The sequence below is a fragment of the Sinocyclocheilus grahami genome, unplaced genomic scaffold (assembly GCF_001515645.1).
Source record: "Sinocyclocheilus grahami isolate Dianchi unplaced genomic scaffold, SAMN03320097.WGS_v1.1 scaffold1127.1, whole genome shotgun sequence".
In the NCBI taxonomy this organism is placed as follows: domain Eukaryota; kingdom Metazoa; phylum Chordata; class Actinopteri; order Cypriniformes; family Cyprinidae; genus Sinocyclocheilus; species Sinocyclocheilus grahami.
This window is the reverse complement of record NW_015506306.1, coordinates 336,677-359,945: the sequence shown is the minus strand read 5'-3', so window position 1 is coordinate 359,945 and position 23,269 is coordinate 336,677. Positions and strand designations below refer to the sequence as shown.

Below are 23,269 nucleotides of genomic sequence, written 5' to 3'. Positions count from 1 at the left end.
GAATAGATTCATCTTGTAGTTTGATAATAACGTCCTGTTTCTGTTCAGCCCTGCATTTATTTGAAAAAAGTCTTGGACAGAAATTATGATGGGAAACTAAATATACTGTTGATGGATTATAAATGTGGCATTTGATCATGGCTGAAATATGAGACTCGACCATAGACTGTATAGGAATCAACCTAGCAACAAATACAGATAAACACATCAGCAGCTAGAGAGCAGATGTGAAATTCAGATCCTCATTACAGCTGTCAAATCAAAACTAAATAGGCTAACCGGACGTTCACTCATTTTTTTCGTGTACGTCATGGAAGGTTAATGTTAAGTGTATACAATAAATCAGACCCCTAAATAACTTCAAAATCTTCCTCTGGCTTTGACTCTCAGCTCAAGTCGGCATGGGACTTTTATTCTGAAACGTCCGCAGGTGTGGTGGCCATTTTGTTTACCGCCTTACTACCGCTAGCTTCATCTCGGCTTCGCAATCCGGTTCGTTGACTAATTTTGTCGGCGGGCTTTTTTAACGTGACAAAAATGTACATCTAAAACTATTTTCACTTAAAAAATTATCACGAAACACTCGCAACACACAAAACTGATAAGCCAGATCCCGATCTACTCGTTTTTGACTAGACGATCCCCAGCGCCTGGCCAGGCAGAAAGGCCACAATGAAGCTCACAGACAATGTGCTGCGGAGTTTCAGGGTTGCGAAGGTTTTCCGAGAGAATTCGGACAAAATCAACTGCTTTGACTTCAGTTCGAACGGCGAAACTGTAATATCGAGTAGCGATGACGACTCGATTGTCTTGTACGACTGCCAGGAGGGAAAGTAAGTCGCTTTTTCCTACAACTGGCTAGTGTTGTTCCGCGTTGATTTGGTCTTAACGCATTTATCTTGGTTACAGGAGCATTCCCGTGTGAAATGTGAAAGATTAAGAACGACTAGTACTGTAATAAGATTTATGATAGTATTGTGGTTTGGACGTGTTTATGTACAGTAGCGATGTTTGATTCGTTTGAGTCGGATCTTTTCAGTGATTCAATTGAGTTGATTCACTGACTCACTGAAACCAGAGCCGTTTTAATGTCTTAAAGTTGTTTTCGCTGAATCATGGCGGTAACTAAATATACTGTAACACATACATTTTTAATAAACACCGCTATTAATAACTGGTGTGGCTCTATCGTAATATGCTACGCTCGAATGTCAAGGACCACGAAATGACGTAAAAGAACCGCATTATCTTTAACCGGATCTTTGAAATGACTATTTCGAAGGAACCGATTCGCGGAAATGAGTCGAATGCACAGTCTGAATGAGAGGTAGCTCGCGTGTTAACCGTTACCATCCACGCCTCCTTCCGAGCCCGCCTTAGTATTTTGTTTTTAATGTTATGTGTTTCATGATACAGACACACACATAATGGCATGTTTCTAATTAAGCAACCAGATTAACTTATTTATTTCCTCGTCTATGTCCTTTATATCAGACCCAAACGGACGCTTTACAGTAAGAAGTACGGTGTGGATCTCATCAGATACACCCATGCCGCCAACACTGTTGTCTACAGCTCCAACAAGATTGATGGTAGGACTCCTTTATAAAGTCTCAGTATGATAATGTGTTGTTTTAGTTCCTATGCCGTTCAGTTTTGTCATACCCTCATGGGACCCCCCTGGGGCTTAGACTTTTGTCCTTTGTAAAATACATTATATTTTAGTGAAGTTCCCTGAGACCATGTATGCCACATTCAGGGCTTTTTAGAGATATCATAAACACTCCCTCTCCTTGGTCTTTAACTATGACTGATATTAACAGAATGATCAAATTTAGCACTCTTAGGGGAATCTGATGTTTTGTAATTATTATTTAAATCTGGCTAATTTTCAAATTGTTTGTTGTGAATAAACATCTCAGAAAATTGTTATGGGGTTTCAAATCGGAATATGACTTTGTTTTACGAAACTGCAGAATTTTCATACACGTCTTCTGTAGAGGACACAGGACAAAAATCATGTTAATCAGGCATTTTGGGGAGACACTAGAAGTAAGAAAGGAAAGAAATTATAGATCAATATTCTTATGAAATATGAGATGATATTATGAAAATGTTGCTAAGTTATTACTCCCATTATAACACTTCTTTTTTTCATTATGGTTTCCCCCAAGAACACATTCATATGCAAATTAGATGCAATGTATAGATACATTGTATAGAATGGGAATACCAATTTATTGGCACATATTCCAAATCATTCTGTTATATCTTTCATAATAGTTGAGAATCATCATTTGTAGAAAGTTTAGCTAAAAATAGCCTTAAACCTAAAAACTGTTTGGTGAATGAAAAAAATAAAACATTGTTTTTGCCTATACATGCCTTTTTGTGTCCATTTATTTATCTGAATAACTTAGTCCTGGCGTTCCTCTACAAAGGACATAGAATAAAATATATATATATTTTTTTTCTCCATTTGTTTCTTATGCTCCAACCAATGTAATGACATAATGTTATGTGTTTCATGATACAGACACACACATAATGGCATGTTTCTAATTAAGCAACCAGATTAACTTATTTATTTCCTCGTCTATGTCCTTTATATCAGACCCAAACGGACGCTTTACAGTAAGAAGTACGGTGTGGATCTCATCAGATACACCCATGCCGCCAACACTGTTGTCTACAGCTCCAACAAGATTGATGGTAGGACTCCTTTATAAAGTCTCAGTATGATAATGTGTTGTTTTAGTTCCTATGCCGTTCAGTTTTGTCATACCCTCATGGGACCCCCCTGGGGCTTAGACTTTTGTCCTTTGTAAAATACATTATATTTTAGTGAAGTTCCCTGAGACCATGTATGCCACATTCAGGGCTTTTTAGAGATATCATAAACACTCCCTCTCCTTGGTCTTTAACTATGACTGATATTAACAGAATGATCAAATTTAGCACTCTTAGGGGAATCTGATGTTTTGTAATTATTATTTAAATCTGGCTAATTTTCAAATTGTTTGTTGTGAATAAACATCTCAGAAAATTGTTATGGGGTTTCAAATCGGAATATGACTTTGTTTTACGAAACTGCAGAATTTTCATACACGTCTTCTGTAGAGGACACAGGACAAAAATCATGTTAATCAGGCATTTTGGGGAGACACTAGAAGTAAGAAAGGAAAGAAATTATAGATCAATATTCTTATGAAATATGAGATGATATTATGAAAATGTTGCTAAGTTATTACTCCCATTATAACACTTCTTTTTTTCATTATGGTTTCCCCCAAGAACACATTCATATGCAAATTAGATGCAATGTATAGATACATTGTATAGAATGGGAATACCAATTTATTGGCACATATTCCAAATCATTCTGTTATATCTTTCATAATAGTTGAGAATCATCATTTGTAGAAAGTTTAGCTAAAAATAGCCTTAAACCTAAAAACTGTTTGGTGAATGAAAAAAATAAAACATTGTTTTTGCCTATACATGCCTTTTTGTGTCCATTTATTTATCTGAATAACTTAGTCCTGGCGTTCCTCTACAAAGGACATAGAATAAAATATATATATATTTTTTTTCTCCATTTGTTTCTTATGCTCCAACCAATGTAATGACAAAAAACAACAAAAATCATAAAACTTTTTTTTATGGTTCTCAGGATAAAATGTTATCCAGGAGTACGTTGTTAATTGTGCCTTTTTATTTCTTTGTTTTTCATATTATGACAGCATTTTCCTTCAGTGTGATATGCTTTATTTTACCTAAAAGTAGAACATTTTCTATATATATATATATATGTATATATAATGTTTATTATTTATAATTATTTGTTTATTTTTATGTTTAAGTGATTTTCTCAAAGCTTTACTGCTGAGGTTTGTGTCTACCTGTGCCTGCTCTGGGTTGAGGTAGTTGTTTGTACAGTTTTTAGGGTCTGTTGTTCTGCCCTGTTAAGGAGCTAACTGTACAGACTACTGCCTTGCCCAGGGTTGAGCTTGTTCATCTGACACCGTATACAGTACATTTTATCGATTCACTGGTAAAATCTTACTTTGACATACTATTGATATTTTCTTCTCACTACCAATGTGGTATCACAGATACTATTCGATACCTGTCCCTACATGACAATAAGTACATTCGCTACTTTCCTGGACACAGTAAGAGGTGAGGATCTGTGACATTAAATATATTGTTGTTGTTGTTTATTGGCATTTGATTTAAAGGGCTTGTTTTTGTGTATTTTATCCTGTTTCAGGGTTGTTGCTCTGTCTATGTCTCCTGTTGACGACACATTCATTTCTGGCTCCCTTGATAAAACTATTCGCCTGTGGGACCTTCGCTCACCTAACTGTCAGGTAAGCAGTATTTTTATTTTGGGTTAGTGTGTGTTTTTCTTGTTAGTCAATACTAGATTGTAATCTAGGTTGTGTTCACAGGGCCTCATGCACCTGCAAGGCAAGCCTGTGTGCTCATTTGATCCCGAGGGGTTGATTTTTGCTGCGGGAGTGAATTCTGAGATGGTCAAGCTTTACGATCTACGCTCCTTTGATAAGGTAATTGTATAAAACGGCATCTTAGAAGTAGTAGTGATATTTGTCTGTTAAATGATGAAAATTAATACATTTGTATCACACCTCCTTCATCAGGGTCCATTCGCCACTTTTAAATTACAATATGAGCGAACCTGTGAGTGGACGGGTCTCAAGTTCAGCAATGATGGAAAGCTCATTCTGGTCTCCACCAATGGAGGAACACTCAGAGTGCTGGACGCTTTCAAAGGAGCCGTGCTCCACTCATTTGGGGTGAGAAAATAGTGTCATTTTGAATAGGTTTTGTCAAAGTTTGTTTTTAAGATGGTGTATCATGGAGTTTCTTTCTTCCTCACTGCAGGGCTATAACAACAGTAAAGGTGTCATTCTGGAGGCCTCTTTCACACCAGACTCTCAGTTCATCATGATCGGTAAGTCTTCACCAATGGATTCAGAAAGGACTTGAGATTAGGTTGCAGAAACTGATGCCTGTCTCCTCAACATTTTGATTTTCAGGATCAGAAGATGGCAAGATCCATGTGTGGAATGCTGAGAGTGGAATGAAAGTAGCACTTCTTGATGGGAAGCACACTGGTCCAGTCACCTGTCTACAATTTAACCCCAAATTCATGACCTTTGCCAGTGCCTGTTCTAACATGGTAAGACTTAACCATAAGGTAGAAGCCGATCTGATATTTTTGTTACAGTTTGCTCCAAATGGAATGCATGCACTCAAAACGCCCTCCCAACACTGATCACTGGTGAAACATCTACTTTCCTTGCATTTCTGCAGTTTGTATATATTGTTTGGATTTATGGAAATTTGCTAAACATTTACTCAAACTCATCTGCATCTTGGATGACCTGAGTGTTTCATCGAAACCGATTTGGAGAAATTTAACATCATTGCTCACCAGTGGATCCACTGCAGTGAATGAGTACCGTCAGAATGAGAGTTCGAACAGTTGATAAAAACATCACAATAATCCAAAAGTAATCTACTCGACTCCAGTCCATCTGTCCATCGACTCAAGTCCATCATGTCTTGTAAAGTGAAAATCTGCATGATTGTAAGAAACAAATCCATCAAGGCATTTTAGCTTTAAACCATCACTTCCGGCCATAATTCTATAATAATGCTTCCAGTGTTAAAAGTTCTTCCCTTTTGTCTTTTCACATCCCAATCCACCGAAATATTTGCACCCATTCACTTTAATAATAACAATTCTATTAATAATTTAATTATATTATATTCAGGGCTTAAAGTTCTCCGGCACCATGCCAGATCTCCGGCGTGCAGCGTTTGGCTGCGGAAAAAATAGTCCTACATTTAAAAAAAAATAAAAATCTTGTTGATTGATATCACTTTCGAGTCCATGAGTTCGCCTACCAATGGTGTCAGAGGAGCACAGCTTTCACTCTCAACCAAACTAACATTACTAGCCAATCAGAATGTTTTGCACGAGACGCGCATAATAGTATCCAATTGCGGAGTCGCAGCCCTGATGAATGGAGAAGCGCGACACTTTGAAAAAGCTGCTAGGCACAATGTTCAAAGATGTCCATCTAGCGCATATTTACATAGAATAATTAATTAAAAAGCAGTGAAGCTTTGTAAACAGCTCGGAGTAATCATGTCATCTCCATAAAACGATATGATTGCTAGAAAAAATGTAGCCGGATTTTTGAAAAGGTACCGGTAATTTACCAGTACTGTATGTGTGGAAGGGGCTAAACTCTTCCTCTGCATATGCTGTGAATTTGAATTGCTTAACGTTCATCTGAGAAAACAGTGTGCATTATCTCACTAGATTTGTAATGTAAATCATTTATAAACCTTTGCCAACACAGGAGAATACATCAACCTATGTCTAAATATGCCATGTATTGTACATCGCGATTTCAAAATAAAAGTTTCTGCATGTGGCCAAATATTAAAATTAAATGGATTTAAACATCGTTTAATAATGCTGTAAATGTCACCTGGCCGTTGGCACACTCTGCAGGTATTTGTTTTAATACATAATGTACTTAAGTTGGTTATGTTCATATTATGTATAGGCATAATACATTATGTATTTTAACAGTGTTGTTCAATACAATCATGTAATTTCTTGGTTTTGATATTTTATTTGAGCCAATTATTATTGCTTCATCGTTAGTTTATATATAAATAGTCATACTAAGGCCTGGTTTTCAATTAGGTCTGTTTGTTACTAAAAAATATCAGATTACTCCGTTGTCAAAATAATCAGTAGATTACTTGATTACCAAAATAATCATTAGTTACAGCCCTATTAGTTAAAATATTTCTAAATACAACTGCACTGTTTTACTTTTTTTAATTAAAAGACAAATATTTTGTCATTGAAAATTTCATAAAAATAGTATTAAAATGTTGTCACGTTCTAGTGAACCAAGTATCTGCATTTTGTCTCATCTCTTGAGCACTGTCACACCCCTTGTGTCGATAAGCGGTGATATAGCTCATGTATATTGTATTCTATTCTATTATATATTACAAATAATATGATTATTAAATGCTGCTTTTCATTTTTACAGGACAGGATGTATTATTACAATGTAAGACATATCTTTTAATGTGATCCAAAAAAAAATCATAGTAGGTGTGGGAGCGTGGTCAGATTTTCCCACTTTTTTTGTCTCTAGCTAATCACATGCCTGCTGCAGAGGATCCAATGGTGAGCAAATTATGTAATGCTAAATTTTTCCAAATCAGAAGATTTGTTCAGAAGAAGAAACAAACTCATCTAAATCTCGGATGGCTAAAAGTCTCATTTTTGGTGGAAATATTTTTTTATCATAAAAGGAGGAATAGGGGCTTGGAATATTCAAAAACAGTGCCATACTCCCCTGCAGGTCTGATTATGGCTGTAGTCACTGTGCACCAGTTGACAACCACTTATAACGTATGCTAAAATCTCACCTCCACAGGCATTCTGGTTACCCACGATTGATGACTGATGGGCCGCTGTCTGAGGTCAGCCTCTGTGATGTGTTCTTCCAGCAGGTGGCATCATTCACCTCTCTCTTGGAGTTTCAAACACGGAGTTGCTCACAGTAGGACTTTTGAACTGTAAATAGATTGGCCTTGATGCCAAGTTGTATTTCTTTGTTCATTTTATATCTGTATCATTAAAACTTTTTTGTAAAACATTGTAAAGTAACCTGTTCACATTTTCTGTTTTGTTTATGAGGTTGTAACAAAGTGTTTGATCAAATTGACTTGTGTGGGAGAAGTAAAATGTTTCTGCAGATCTGCTCTCAGCTGATCAAACTACAGCAGAACTCAGCACCTATAGATTTAGCATCTTGTGAATGTAGAAATGTCAATGGAACAATTTTTAAATTAAATATGCAACTGTCCAAAGACATGGTTTTGAAGCCTTTCAGACATGCTCAGCTGATGTGTAGCTCAACATAATTCCATCTGCGAGTGCAAATTGCTTTTATGGCATTCTTTTACTGGGTTTTGTTTTCTTGTTTTTATGTATTTTGCTTTTGCAATACTGGCATTCTTTTGAATCGCATATAAGAACAAATCGCATAACAATATACACTGACCACCCCTCTCTCAAGTTTCACTTTATTTTGTTCAAGTTACTTTGCACTTATTGAGGAAATGCTAGTTGTGTTTATGCTAGTTTTGAGGGGGAAAGGGGAGAATGTTAATTCGATGATTGTGCCATTGTAGCTGTTTTCACTTTAATTGTGTATTTAGGAAGCATACTATGAATTTAGCTTTGCAAGACGAGAGCAGGCGGCTGCGGTCGAAGGGTACGGTGCTTTGTGGCTAATAAATCGGATGTGATCTAAATTCTGTTGCTTTTATATGAAAAAATTGTTGAACAAGACACCCAAAATACCGGTTAGTTACTTTTCCCATCAAATATGAGCTTACTATCCATTTTAGTTTAACCTGCGTAAGTGTGACCATTTTCGGAGACAGTCCCGTTATTTGGGGTCTTCTTGACCCCCACTGTAACGTTGGCTGTCCACGGAAATGCCCCCGTTTTACAACACGTTCTAAACAGCTCTCAAATACATTGCAAGAAAGTCCGATCACCAGTGATTATTTTCACCAACAGAGAGGGCTGCGAGCTACACTGATTACGCCGTTACTTCAGTGATGAGACATTGTTTTTCTGTTTGTATGTGCTTAATAGCAGGACCTGAGCAGGGTGCGAGACTATTCTGCAAAAATTTCCACATCTTAAAGCTACCAAGTGAGCAAGCACGAATTAAAACGCACAAGCTTGTGTCCACGTGTGCAGGGGCCTCGGATTGGCCAGACTATTTTTTTATTATTTTAAATTTACTTCAGTGCGAACCAAAAAAAAAGACCCTCACTGGCCCATAAGAAACATTAAAGGAGGATTTGTTGCAGAGCATCTGACAAAATTAATGTCTTGTATTGTAGAATGCATGCTCAGCACCGCCGAGAGTTTACGTGAAAGAACGAAAGTAAAACGTGCACTTGCGCCTTGACGGCCAGCGGGACAGGACCACGGGAAGATGAGTCCTCTGCACAATCTGACTTTGCTGCAGCCTAGAATTAAACTGCTGGTTGCGTTTGGCCAGAGGAGAACGACACTCGTTCGACACACTATTTCCCCGTTTAATACTGTAAAGCTGCTTTGACACAATTTGCATTGTAAAAAGCGGTAGCCATATATAAATAATCTTGACTTGACGTGCATTCAAAAACGATTTTAATACCCGCGTTTTGAGAGCGACTCCCTGATGTGCGCAAAGTAGTCTACATATTTAGGCTGTTATTAGTATGTAGGCTATAATAGATTGTGTAGTTGTCTATAGCTCTGTATGATGTTTGAAAAATTTGGTCTCTATTTGCACTTGAAATATTGAGAGAGTAGCCTACTTTGATTATGGCTGTACTTACTGTTTGCACTTAATACATTAAGAAATAACTGTTGTTTATTATATGTTATTTATACTGTTTTTATTTCTATGTTCAATTTGTGAAAAGGACTTAAGTTAGGAGGTCAAAGGTTCTAGAAGCTCTTAATTCATGTACGGTTCTAAGGTCTGAAGAGAATCGCATGGAATTATAGAGAGAAGCCAGTTAGTTTGTGGCAAAACCTCATACAGTGCTTGAGTGTTGTTGTCTTTTACTGCATATGATAATTCATACTCAGAAAGTAGAACTGAAATTACATTTATTACAAAAAGATTAGTCAAAGCAATTCAAAATGCACCTGCAGACTATACAGTCATGTATTTGGTCATTGAGAATTTTTTTTTAAATGTGTAAAAATCTCGACCTCGTCTTCTCATGAGCCCAATCTCGTGTCTCGTCTCATCTCTTGAGTTAAGTGTTGGCGTTAATGATAATTAAATAAGAAAAGACGAGGAGAAAATCACTCCCTTCTCTTGACAGAATAGCATTTGTAGCTTTTATAAGAATTTATATAGTGACAGTTGTGCCCTACCATCACATTCACATCTATGCAACCAATAAATAAATTAAATTGTTTACAAGAGCACATATTTCTTCATTGATCTAGTCACTTGACTCTGCTCTCAAAATGCACCAGATTTATTTAAAATTAAAATGAACAAAATGTTCTTATGGGGGCATACCCCTGGAACCCCCTAGACTAGAACCAATGTGCACTCACCATAGTCTCACAAAATCCTGTGGGGACACTGGAAATGTAGAGTAAACACTGTAGGATTGGCTCTCTCAATGTGTGTGTGTGTGTGTATACCAGTTCACCATACTACTGTATTTACGTGTGGACCATGTATGGCACTAAATACATTTATCCAGTAAAGCATAATGATTAAGGGGGGGGCTCACACAAAGATCAGCCTACGGGCCCCTGACCACCTTAATCCGCCCCTGCAAGTGAGTGAAGGTATGCTCCGATATAGATACAGTGGGTACGGAAAGTATTCAGACCCCCTTAAATTTTTCACTCTTTGTTATATTGCAGCCATTTGCTAAAATCATTTAAGATATATATATATATATATATATATACTGTATATAAATCAATTTCACTTGCAACATTTACAGAAAACATATACTTTGTGCTTAAAATGTGGCTTTTAAAATGCTTAATACGTCTAATTAAGGATAGTAATTTCCAAAAGCACAAACATAAAATAAAATAACATTTGAAAAGTTGTAGGCCTGATTGCTGTATACAGTAGGCTACAATCGAAACGAAAATGATAAATACAATTAGAAAATGGTTTAGTAAAATGGTTTACTAAATCAGAGGTTTTAATATCTAATCATTTTCAAGTTTAATTTACATTTAAGCATTCGTTTTTGGAATGTGTTTTTGTAAAGTCATTATTTCATCATAATCAAACTAAACATAATGAGTAACTGTAATAATAGTATAAGGAACATACAAAACATTTTTTTTTTTTATTTGATATATAATAACAGAATCAGGCTGTTGATTAGACCTACCACAGAAAATAAGTTTGCCTCGTTGAGAAGTTTGAGCTTAACTTGTACTGAACCTGGAAAACTATTTATAAAAATATTAGAAACAACAAACATCTCCATGAATGAGTGAGTGAAATTGTTATGCTGGGAAGTTGCTGACTAATAACAGCATAGCGTAGCACCTCATTCAGTAATGCAGTTCCTCACTTACCCAAAAGAGGGTGGTATGAATTTTGAGTCTACTTGTGGTTTAGGGGCATGACTTGAATCCCAAATACAATACTTACAAATCCATATCAAAAGATTTAAACAACTGGCCCCGGGGCAGTGTTGGGGGATGGTCAGGCTGTTACCCAAGGACAGACAGTGTGCCTGCTAAATTTGGGGCGAGAGGGATCGGGTTCCTTCTGCAAGCACACATGATCCTGTTCTAGTTACAGGAGCCTTCTCTCACACATTTGCTGCTCTCACATGCCCTCTCGCTTGGATAGCACACAGCCTCTCAAACACCAAACTCTCACTTCATACTGCTGCCTTTATATCATTTCTGATACATCACACAGCTCTGTCACTGACCGTTGATTGAAGATAATTTGTAAAAAGAAGATTGTCCAGGTGATCTGACCTGTGCGTCCAACTTCATCCAATTTCAGAAGGTCCCTTGGCGGGTAGGAAGGCACTACACTGACCCGCCATGTTTCTGGCTCTGGTGGTTACAGAGGAGCTGAGGGAGTTTCTGGCCCGGGCACGAAGTGGAACCGGCCGCCTCATCCAGGTGTTGATCAGAGACGGTGAGTGAGCAGCAGGGGGTCTGAGGGGTTCACTCAGTTCACAGAAAATGTAATGAATCAGAAAAGATAAGACATCAAGATTAGTATCTTGTGAATGAAAAATGCTAGTGCATTAACCAAGTTCATTTCAGGACTGAAATGAAACATCTGTTCCTACCTGCTTTTTTTAATTTTAACCATCCTAATCCGAATCAAGGCTAGAAAATAGGATAAATGGGATTTCACGGGATAAAACTTTCCAATAGTATTACGACTATATCAGTATCACCTAATGAAAGAAATTAATACTTTTTTCCCAGCAAGGATGCATAAAATTGATCAAAAATGTCAGATAAGACATTTATAATGTTAGAAAAGGTTTCAATTTAAAATAAATCCTGTTATTTATTCATCAAAGATTCCTGGAGAAAAAGATTTTCCGCAAAAAATATTAAGCAGCACAACTGTTTTCAATAATAATAATAATAATAATAATAAAGGTTTCTTTAGAACCAAATCAGAGTATTAGAATGTTTTCTGAAGGATCATGTGACACCGAAGACAGGAGTAATGGCTGCTGAAAATTCATCTTTGCCATCACAGGAATAAATTGCATTTAAAAAATATACTCAAATAGAAAAGTTACTTAAAATGTTTATAATATTTCACAATATAACTATCTTTACTGTATTTTTGATCAAATAAATGTAGACTTGGTAGCTTTTTCTTTCAAAAATATAAAAAATCAATTGTACCTTCTAGTTTGCTTTAGCTTCAAACTATTAGTGAATAAATAAACTTATGTTACATATCGCATGAAATGCAATTATGCTGGGCAATTTTGTCCAGAGCTACATGATACGATTTCTTGTCAGGTAGACTGTTCAGCCATTTTGGACAGCTCCAGATGTTCTGAAATCCAGTGGTGACCTAATGCAGTCACAGATGGATAGTCTTCAGGCTGGTACAGTATATGGCTCTTCTCCTCTATGCTTGACGCCTAAAGTGTATGAAGACGTCTGGATCTGAATAGACTGGGTTGTTTTGGGTTCATAGGGTGCCTTTGAGTCTCACAGAGATTATATTTCAGGAAATATAAAACAGGTCAAGACAGTTTTGGATCTTTCTGGTGACAGAGTCACATGTGTATCCCAACCCTTATTGGTGGGTAGCACAGACCACATGGTCAGGAGCTAGTCTGTGCTCATGGTGATAGGAAAACGTCTGAGCTATAGTCTTATAGTGTGCCGACATATGGTGCAGACACTCAGTTATTCAGCCAGATGTGTGATATTCTTTACAATTAATGTATTTGTATATTACAGAACTCACGGAGACAGAAGGATGGCAGATATATGTTTTTTTTTCTTCAAATTGGCACATATGTGCAAACAGCTTTCTGTATGTGTGTTGTTAAGGGGTGAGTAAAAGGCTGATGGAAAGTATGTGTCTGTGCTGAAAGCTGGAATGTGTGCAACCTCCGAATAGCAGCTGCTGCAAAAGACCATCAGGAAATCCCCCTCCAAGGTCATTCGGACTGGTAACGTGTATGTGGGTAGACGTTTGCACTAGATTTGGTTATTGACATGCTAGCTGTTTTTCACGGTGTGCTCATTAAAGGTTTATTTCAGTTAGGTGCAAAATCTTTCAATCACTCTGCCCAACCTTTAGATGCCTTAATCCACAGGCCTTGACAGTGATTGCACTTGTTCATCCAGTTATAGAAGGACTGTTGTTTCATTCATTTTTATACAGCAGTGCAGCCAACAACTTTGTCCATATTGAAAATCACTTTGAATCCCTTTTCGAAGACATAGAGTAAAAGACATTGATTGTTTAAATGAATGAATTAATAGAGCATGTTGTAGGGCCATTTAGATTTTTAAGAAATAATTTGCACCATTGAGAATACTGGGAAATATTATTATATAAGAATGGGGAAAATTTATATTAATAGATGTAGTGAAGTAATTTTCATGAAAAATCTATAATAAATGGCCCTAAAATATACTTAATTTTCTTTATGCAAAATGTAATTTCATATTTTTGTCTTTTTATGTTTGGTATGAACTGTTTACATAACATTTACTCAAATAACCCAATTTTTATGTCCAACAGAATAAAAAAAAAAAAACTTTTAACTTTTTAAAAAATTCAAAATAAAAAATATTCTTACATTCACAATGTGAATATTCTCAGTGCTTTTAATTAAAATCAGCAGTAACCATTAGATTAGCACTTTTAAGTCTTTGTGTACAAAGAAAAACTGAGGACAGCACTGGGAGGGAAGTGGGCAGATGCACTGGTAAATAGATTATTGATGTGACAAGAGATGCGTACTGAGAAGCATAGCTGTTAATCTGAGTGTCGATGCCTGAAAGCAGGGCGGCAGAATTCGACACAACACGGGGCTCTGGAGGACGTGCACCAGCACATGATAAAGTGGTGGGAAGAAAGATGACCCATTCGAAAAGATGAAGCCTTCCAGTGCTTCATTCCAGTGGTTACAGAGGGTGTTCTGGTTCGTATGTTTCAGGAAGCAAATGACATGCATTTTAGCGACATATGGTGCAGACACTCAGTTATTCAGCCAGATGTGTGATATTCTTTACAATTAATGTATTTGTATATTACAGAACTCACGGAGACAGAAGGATGGCAGATATATGTTTTTTTTTCTTCAAATTGGCACATATGTGCAAACAGCTTTCTGTATGTGTGTTGTTAAGGGGTGAGTAAAAGGCTGATGGAAAGTATGTGTCTGTGCTGATAGCTGGAATGTGTGCAACCTCCGAATAGCAGCTGCTGCAAAAGACCATCAGGAAATCCCCCTCCAAGGTCATTCGGACTGGTAACGTGTATGTGGGTAGACGTTTGCACTAGATTTGGTTATTGACATGCTAGCTGTTTTTCACGGTGTGCTCATTAAAGGTTTATTTCAGTTAGGTGCAAAATCTTTCAATCACTCTGCCCAACCTTTAGATGCCTTAATCCACAGGCCTTGACAGTGATTGCACTTGTTCATCCAGTTATAGAAGGACTGTTGTTTCATTCATTTTTATACAGCAGTGCAGCCAACAACTTTGTCCATATTGAAAATCAGAGTAAAAGACATTGATTGTTTAAATGAATGAATTAATAGAGCATGTTGTAGGGCCATTTAGATTTTTAAGAAATAATTTGCACCATTGAGAATACTGGGAAATATTATTATATAAGAATGGGGAAAATTTATATTAATAGATGTAGTGAAGTAATTTTCATGAAAAATCTATAATAAATGGCCCTAAAATATACTTAATTTTCTTTATGCAAAATGTAATTTCATATTTTTGTCTTTTTATGTTTGGTATGAACTGTTTACATAACATTTACTCAAATAACCCAATTTTTATGCCCAACAGAATAAAAAAAAAAAAACTTTTAACTTTTTAAAAAATTCAAAATAAAAAATATTCTTACATTCACAATGTGAATATTCTCAGTGCTTTTAATTAAAATCAGCAGTAACCATTAGATTAGCACTTTTAAGTCTTTGTGTACAAAGAAAAACTGAGGACAGCACTGGGAGGGAAGTGGGCAGATGCACTGGTAAATAGATTATTGATGTGACAAGAGATGCGTACTGAGAAGCATAGCTGTTAATCTGAGTGTCGATGCCTGAAAGCAGGGCGGCAGAATTCGACACAACACGGGGCTCTGGAGGACGTGCACCAGCACATGATAAAGTCCAGTGGTTACAGAGGGTGTTCTGGTTCGTATGTTTCAGGAAGCAAATGACATGCATTTTAGAGTGATGTGATCAGTGAGAAGTTTGTAAACTGAGACAGTAGACCAAGGACATAAAGAACCAGTAGGATCAGGTGTGACATCTGTAACGTTAAATGTTCTTACATCAGTGAAATATGCTGTGCTGTTTTCATGCGTTCTTGTATTATTTAACTATCTGATGAGAGAATACAGTCGAGAGAAAATTTAAAATGATAGAAAGATCTAATCATTCGTTATATTAGAATGGTTACCAATGGATTCTTAATGGATTATTGTTTGAAAACCTGTCTTACAAGAGTTACAGTGGTCTGCATTATACAGTAAAGTAACTACAGAGAATTTATATAAAAACCTATATTTATAGAAATGAATAAATATGAACTGCTTTTCATATGAGCATGAATTGCTTCTTAGAACTGTTGTGATGAGCACTTTATGATGGCAATTTACGTTTTTTATAGTAAAAGGCCCTTAAAACTCACTTCTGATATTGTTCTTAATGGAATTCTAATGCTTTTGTAACTTTATGTCTTTAATACTTTTATGATATATTCACATTGAAAATTGTGTTCAAAATACTATCATACTATGTATGCAATAGGTATGCAATTTTTTCCACCCTTCTTATTTCTATCACAAAAGATTTGACTCTGAGTCAATGCAGAGGTTCTCGGTGGAACTCAAAAGTTTTGCAAGAGAACAGAAAAGTGCTGAAATATAATTTTTCCTCCCATCTCAATATTTTTTCCCATCACCATGTCCATGTCGCATTTTCGAACAATCGCTTGTGCATTTTGGCTTTTAATAATGGTGGACTTTCAGAGATGTGGCAAGTTGTTGGTCATAGTTTTGTATACTACATTGTGAATAATTTATGGTTGCATAATCTAAAATGCTGCATAATCTAAAACTGTTCTATAAGGTATTATATTATATTATCTTAAATAATATTAGTTGCATCAAAGTGACCAATTTTCCATTGATCAATTTTATTAAAAGCAAAGTGTATGTTTGCATATGTAAGATACACTAAGTATGTTTCAGTTCATTAAAGATGCTGAGAATATATTGTGTTATATCAGACATCCCTCAGTACTGGCTTGTTTAATATATAAATAACTGAAGGTGAATTTATGTGTATTATTGTGTACGTGTCTCTAGGTGAACTAAGCAGCGTGTGCTATATTGGGTGTAAGATACAAGGTGTGTCATGCTCTTTTTATAGCAGGATGTAAATAATGGACAATATTTCACTTATTTGTTATCAGCAGTAGGCCATTACCCAAGCCTAGCCTTGTAAACACATTTAAATTGATCTGCGTGATGCAATATAAAATTACGCAACAGATTTTTGGGATTGTTGTGTGCGATGTTGGTTGCACCAGGTTTGTAATGAGAGAGCTTTTTTATGTGTGTTTCAGAGCAGCTGGTGCTGGGGGCATACAGAGAGCCACGTCAGAGCTGGGACAAAGACTATGACCACTTCCTGCTCCCCCTGCTAGACCCCCACGAGCCCTGCTACATTCTATACCGGCTGGACACCAAGAACGCTCAAGGCTATGAGTGGCTCTTCATCTCCTGGTCACCTGACCAGTCTCCTGTACGTTTTAACATCCAGACATGAAGATGTGTGACTTGACCTGATTAGCTGGAATAGCTTATTCAATTGGTCATATAAACATGCACTCGTAAGGTTCCAGATCAAATAAAAACAGATCTACAGTTTTAAAAATGTTTTTTTTGGTGAACCAAAGAAAAAAAAACACTCAAGAACCTTTATAATATTTAAATAGAATCTTATTTGCATGCTCATCGAAACAGGGTTCTTTGGACTTTAAGCAACCTCCTAGCAACCAATCAGAGCACACTAGCAACTGCATCTGTATCTTAGAAACTGCAGTGCAATGCCCTGGCAACCAGATATTTTCTTTTTCCAGAAAATGTAAAAAATGTAACTACTTGTGATAATTGTGGTAAACCTTAACACACCATTGTGGTTAGAGCTGTGAGTGTTTATTTTGTTACTGTTTATTTATTTAATTTTTTAAGTGATATCTTGCCTTTCGCTACAGGTCCGGCAAAAGATGCTGTACGCTGCCACTCGGTCCACAGTTAAGAAAGAGTTTGGTGGTGGACACGTCAAAGATGACATGTTCGGCACAGCTGAGGTACTAGCTTACACAAGAATGTCAAGACTGAAGAATATTTTCTAGTAGCAAAATTGGTTAGTTTTCTCTTTACTCTTTAGATTTACAAAGGCATCTTTATCTATCATTTTAAATATTTGATTTAAATATTTACAATTTTGCCTCTTTGAAGGACTAATGAAGTTATAATGAGGGACGTGCTGATGAATGGACTCAGTCCACCTGTCATCTGTCTTCAGCTGTCAGTCAAATACCCTGAAGCTGGATTATTTACAGATGAAAAAGTTTACAGAGTGGACCACCATGTTCCTTAATTTAGAAACTAGACACTTGGGGCTGTTGGCAATGTTCTTGGAAATGATTACCAGTCATGGTCATCACAGACAGGACTAAATATATACTGTACATACACATACCATATTGAACAGACAAATTTGTAGTTTTATGGGAGGAAGTTGTATATTTAGTTGAGAGTCTATATATATATTTTGACATATTGAAAGACCTATATAAGGTTGTCTGGGAAGTGGGAATAAATCTATAATTCATTAATTAATTTAAATGTAAATGTTTGGCTGGTAAAAATATTTTTGATTGATTATTAATGAATCACATTGGTGAAAACAAATATCAGCTAAATAAAAATCTAATTAATAAATTAAATTAATAAATTAATTTAAAAAATAAATTAATTAACTAATATAATTAAATAAAAAAAATGTTTTATTTCTGATTACTTGAAATAATTGCTAAATTAACATCAAAGTGCACATTAAATAAAGTTTTTTGTCTTTTTTCACCATCACCAGGAGGACGTTTGTCTTCAGGGGTACCTGCGACACGTGACTTCATGTTCTGCACCAGCACCCCTGACAGCAGCTGAACAGGAGCTACAGCGAATCAAAATCACAGAGGTGAGAAAAGACTGTAGACATGCATCTAAAATCATAATTATAATATACATCCATGAATTACTTTAGCTCTTTGTTTTAATATATTCTGTGTTCAATCTCTGTGGTTGCAGGGCAGAGTTAAACAGGTTAGTATTGTCATTAGATTAAGTGAAAAACACAATGCTGTGTTTATGTGTGCTGGTTGTGTGCTGATTGGAGACAATACAATTGTAGTTGATTGTACAAGACAAGTAGTAAGAATATACAGTGGGTACGGAAAGTATTCAGACCCCCTTAAATTTTTCACTCTTTGTTATATTGCAGCCATTTGCTAAAATCATTTAAGTTAATTTTTTTTCCTCATTAATGTACACACAGCACCCCATATTGACAGAAAAACACAGAATTGTTGACATTTTTGCAGATTTATTAAAAAAGAAAAACTGAACACTGTATATATATATATATATATATGTGTGTGTGAAATATATATGAAGAGTTCAGATGCAAAAGCCTCTAAGTGCCATCTGAAATTATCTTCTAAAATTAGCATTTTTACCAGGCTCCTATGTTTAGGTTCAGTAATTTTACTTTAATGGCAATTTATATGTCCTTTTCTATGCCATTAAAGTGAAATAAATGAACATACATATAGGAGCCTGATAAAAATGCTCATTGTAGATGAAAATTTCAGATGGCACTTAGAGGCTTTTGCATCTGAACTCTTTCTATATACAGTATATATATATTCTGCCTAAAGAATTAAGAAGAATAAAGAACTTTTAAGTTTTTTTTTTCCATTACGTTAATTTCATGACAATTAAACACACTTTATCCTCAAACATTTTGTTATTGTAAGACATGTGAATATTTTACTTTAGTCATTTTTTCTTTTGTAACTCTCAGTTATGATTTCCAATAGTTTACACTAAAACATATTTTTTTAATCAGGATATATTAAAGATAATTGAAAATGTCATGAAAATAATCCAAAAATACAATTTTTATTAATAAATGTATAAATAATTTTACAAATTGTATAAATAAAGTCTTATAAGACCCCTAAAAATAAGTCTTTTCTTTTAAACAATATATATATGTATAATGAAACAAATATATATATATTATTTATTTCAATGGTTTTGGAGTGAAATATGGATCCACCCATATGGGCATGGTCATCTACACTCATCCAGCATGTTAACATTTTACTTTTATTTCCACTCTTATCCACCATCTCTTACCTGCATAAACAAATTTCTCCAAACAACAGAAGTGGCATATAATAAGTCTTCCATGACCAGGGTAGCTCATTGGAATTGTTTGGGAAAATGTTTTTAATAGAATGACAAGAACTGTTTCGGTCATAATTTACAGTGGTGGAATACAACATTGGTAATGAACTGGTTGTGTCTTTGCTTGTAGGTGAAAACTGAGATCACTGTGGACCCCAAACATCAGACTCTACAGGGTCTTGCCTTTCCATTACAGGCTGAGGCCAAACATGCTCTACAGCAGCTTGCAGAGAGACGCATTAACTACATTCAACTAGTAAGACACAGATACACACATTTATACTTCCAGTATGTTCTTATTAGATACTACCTTATCAAACTGATTTAATCTGGTTTTCTTTTTATAGAAGCTAGATACAGAGAATGAGACAATTGAACTCGTGCACACCAGCCTGACAGAAATCCATGATCTACCCTGCCGGATCCCCCTTGATACACCCAGATACCACTTCTTCCTCTACAAACATTCACATGAGGGAGACTACCTCGAGTCTGTGGGTTAGTCACTCCATTCCTTATCTCATCTATTACAGTTATGTAATAAAGTTAAGCAAACTATTCATATCCTCCTCTATCACTCTCCATAGTGTTCATATACTCCATGCCAGGATACAGCTGTAGCATCAAGGAAAGAATGCTGTATTCCAGCTGTAAGAGTCGACTTCTGGAAGAAGTAGAGAGGGACTTCCACCTAGAAGTGGCTAAAAAGGTAAAAACAAACTCTGTCACTCGTTTTTCTTCCAGCATGAGCGTTACAAGCCCAGAACTTCATTTAAAGTTAGCATGAAATTAAACTCATCCCAATTTACTCTAACCAAGACAATCAAGATCTAGATGAGTTTGTTTCTTCATCTGAACAGAGCATTGAGCATTATATTACTTTCTCACCAATGGATCCTTCGCAGTGAATGGGTGCCGTCAGGATGAGAGTTTAAACAGATGATAAAAACATCACAATAACCCATAAGTAATCCACATGACTCCAGGCTATCAGTTAATGTCTTGTGAAGTGAAAATTCATCAAGATGTTTTGAACTTCAAACCTTTGCTTCTGGCCAAAATATGAGTCTATAATTCTTTTCTAAAAAAAAGTCCATCCCCTTTTTTATTCCTCACATCAAAATCTACCTACATATCCATTTAGAACTGTTTTGGACTGTTTTCGCAAATAGTAAATGGTATTTGATCTGTGCATATTTCGCTCCTGATCCAGAGAGAGTGACACTGTAAAAAGCAAATAATGAATAAAGGACTCATATTTTCTCCAGAAGCAGCGGTTTGAAGACAAAGTCTTAATGATGGATGTGTTTATTATAAGCATGCAGCTTTTTACTTCACAAGATATTAATTGATGGACTGGAGTCTTGTGGATTATTGTGATGTTTTTATCAGCTGTTTCAGCTATCATTCTGACGGTACCCATTCACTGCAGAGGATTTTTATTGAATTCATTGTATTTATATGTATTTTTCACTCAATATCTCAATATCTGACCAAAATGTTTCTAAATCTTTGTGTTTGTAAATGTGTCCATGTTAGTTGGAGATAGATAGTGGAGAGGAGCTGACAGGGGAGTATCTGTATGATGAGGTCCATCCTAAGCAGCATGCCCACAAGCAAGCATTCGCCAAACCTCGTGGCCCTGCAGGGAAGAGGGGAAACAAACGTCTAATCAAGGGAGGTGGAGAGAACGGTGGCAACAGCTAGGAAGGACAGAAAGTGAAAGGAAGAAAGAAATGAACTTCAGTTGTACCCTAAATGTTCAACAGCTCCCTTTTTATGCCTGTTTGCAGGGTAATTTTTCATCCTGCAGAGAGGGTGAAGGAATAATTGGAATACTGTGCTCAGTTGTTGTTAATGCAAAAACATTTTTTGTTTTTGCTTTCTTTGGCTTGTATTTCTTTTTACTAAATGTTATTAGATTAGGTGTTTTGATGTGCATACATTTAAGAGAAAAACTCAGGAATTAATTTTATCTGTACATTTTCTGAGCATATTTTTGTTACATGATCTCATACTTGCATACACACTCAAAACTCATTAGCATTTTAAGCATATTTAAAATTGTGAAAGATGGATATGATAGATCAGTCATATTTAAATGTGTTTCTTAAAAGTAGAAAAGACGTTTTGTCCAAGAAGCCTTTTTTAATAACTTAAGCAGTCACAAGTCCTACAGAACCTACTGCCATTTCATTAAAAAAATACATACACGTACACACTAGAGTCAAATGTGACACGCAGACAGTAACATATATGTAGCAAGAATTGGCTATGGTAAAAGATTTAGACATGTGATTTGGATTAATTTTAGGATTAATATTTAATATTTTAAAACGATAACTTCTTTTATGTGTTTTATAGTTACAGTTTTTTGATATATATAAACATGTCTCATAACGTCATTCATTGACTGACACCATGGTCCCACAATATTTACCGTCAAGTGCATACTTTTGTGTATAAGTTTCTGTTAGTAATCAAAACAATTCCAAATAAAACATTTTTGTATGACAAATATCAAATTTTTTCCAGCATTGAGAATATATGAGTGTATAATTGAGTGATTAATTTGGCAACTAAAATAGAAATGTTTAAAATCATCATGTTCAGCAGAAATAACGCAAAGTCGTATCCAAAAAAAAAAAAAAAAAGTTTTTCCTTGATTTTTTTTTGTATTTTATTTTTGGTTACAATAACGTCATTCATTGACTGACACCATGGTCCCACAATATTTACCGTCAAGTGCATACTTTTGTGTATAAGTTTCTGTTAGTAATCAAAACAATTCCAAATAAAACATTTTTGTATGACAAATATCAAATTTTTTCCAGCATTGAGAATATATGAGTGTATAATTGAGTGATTAATTTGGCAACTAAAATAGAAATGTTTAAAATCATCATGTTCAGCAGAAATAACGAAAAGTCGTATCCAAAAAAAAAAAAAAAAAGGTTTTCCTTGATATTATTTTGTATTTTATTTATGGTTACACTAGACTACATTAACATAGATCATTTATATTTATTCATTTTTTCTTTTCTTTCTTTCTTTTTTGTTTTGTTTTGTTTGTTGGTCATTGATTCGATTAAAGGTCATACACAAAATTATCATAAGTAATAAAAATAAATAGTAATTATCAGTAAATGAAAATGTACAGCTTTCTCTTGTATTGTTTATAACTTTGCATAAATAAAAACAACTTTTACTGAGTGTTTGGTGGTAATTAGTATTTGGTCAATCAAGATCTATTCACAAACTGTACCGCAATTTAAATGGGAGGTACACCTGATAGCCTCAAGATGGCAGTAAAAAAACGTTTAGAATGATTTCTCCGTCAGAAACACTAAATAAGTCTATAGGCACGGCTACTAGAATATAGCAAGCATCAAAATGCA

The 23,269-nt window shown here is 35.4% G+C and overlaps 1 protein-coding gene and 1 long non-coding RNA gene across 2 annotated transcripts; one reads left to right on the top strand and one right to left on the bottom strand.

Moving 5' to 3' along the window:
• The first annotated feature begins 413 nt into the window (after positions 1–413).
• Positions 414–22,432, top strand: LOC107567090 (twinfilin-2-like). Its single transcript, XM_016252699.1, has 16 exons — positions 414–833; positions 1,495–1,592; positions 4,116–4,182; positions 4,274–4,373; positions 4,455–4,571; positions 4,665–4,820; positions 4,909–4,978; positions 5,064–5,206; positions 16,963–17,136; positions 17,609–17,704; positions 18,493–18,597; positions 18,708–18,722; positions 20,002–20,127; positions 20,219–20,369; positions 20,459–20,580; positions 21,411–22,432. Exons 1-16 carry the CDS (start codon positions 673–675, stop codon positions 21,576–21,578), a joined length of 1,869 nt encoding a protein of 622 aa, XP_016108185.1. The 5' UTR covers positions 414–672; the 3' UTR covers positions 21,579–22,432.
• Positions 7,762–9,472, bottom strand: LOC107567091 (uncharacterized). Its single transcript, XR_001606589.1, has 2 exons — positions 9,046–9,472; positions 7,762–8,996 (listed from the first exon to the last, which is right to left on the bottom strand). It is a non-coding gene; the product is annotated as an uncharacterized lncRNA (long non-coding RNA).
• Positions 22,433–23,269: the final 837 nt, after the last annotated feature.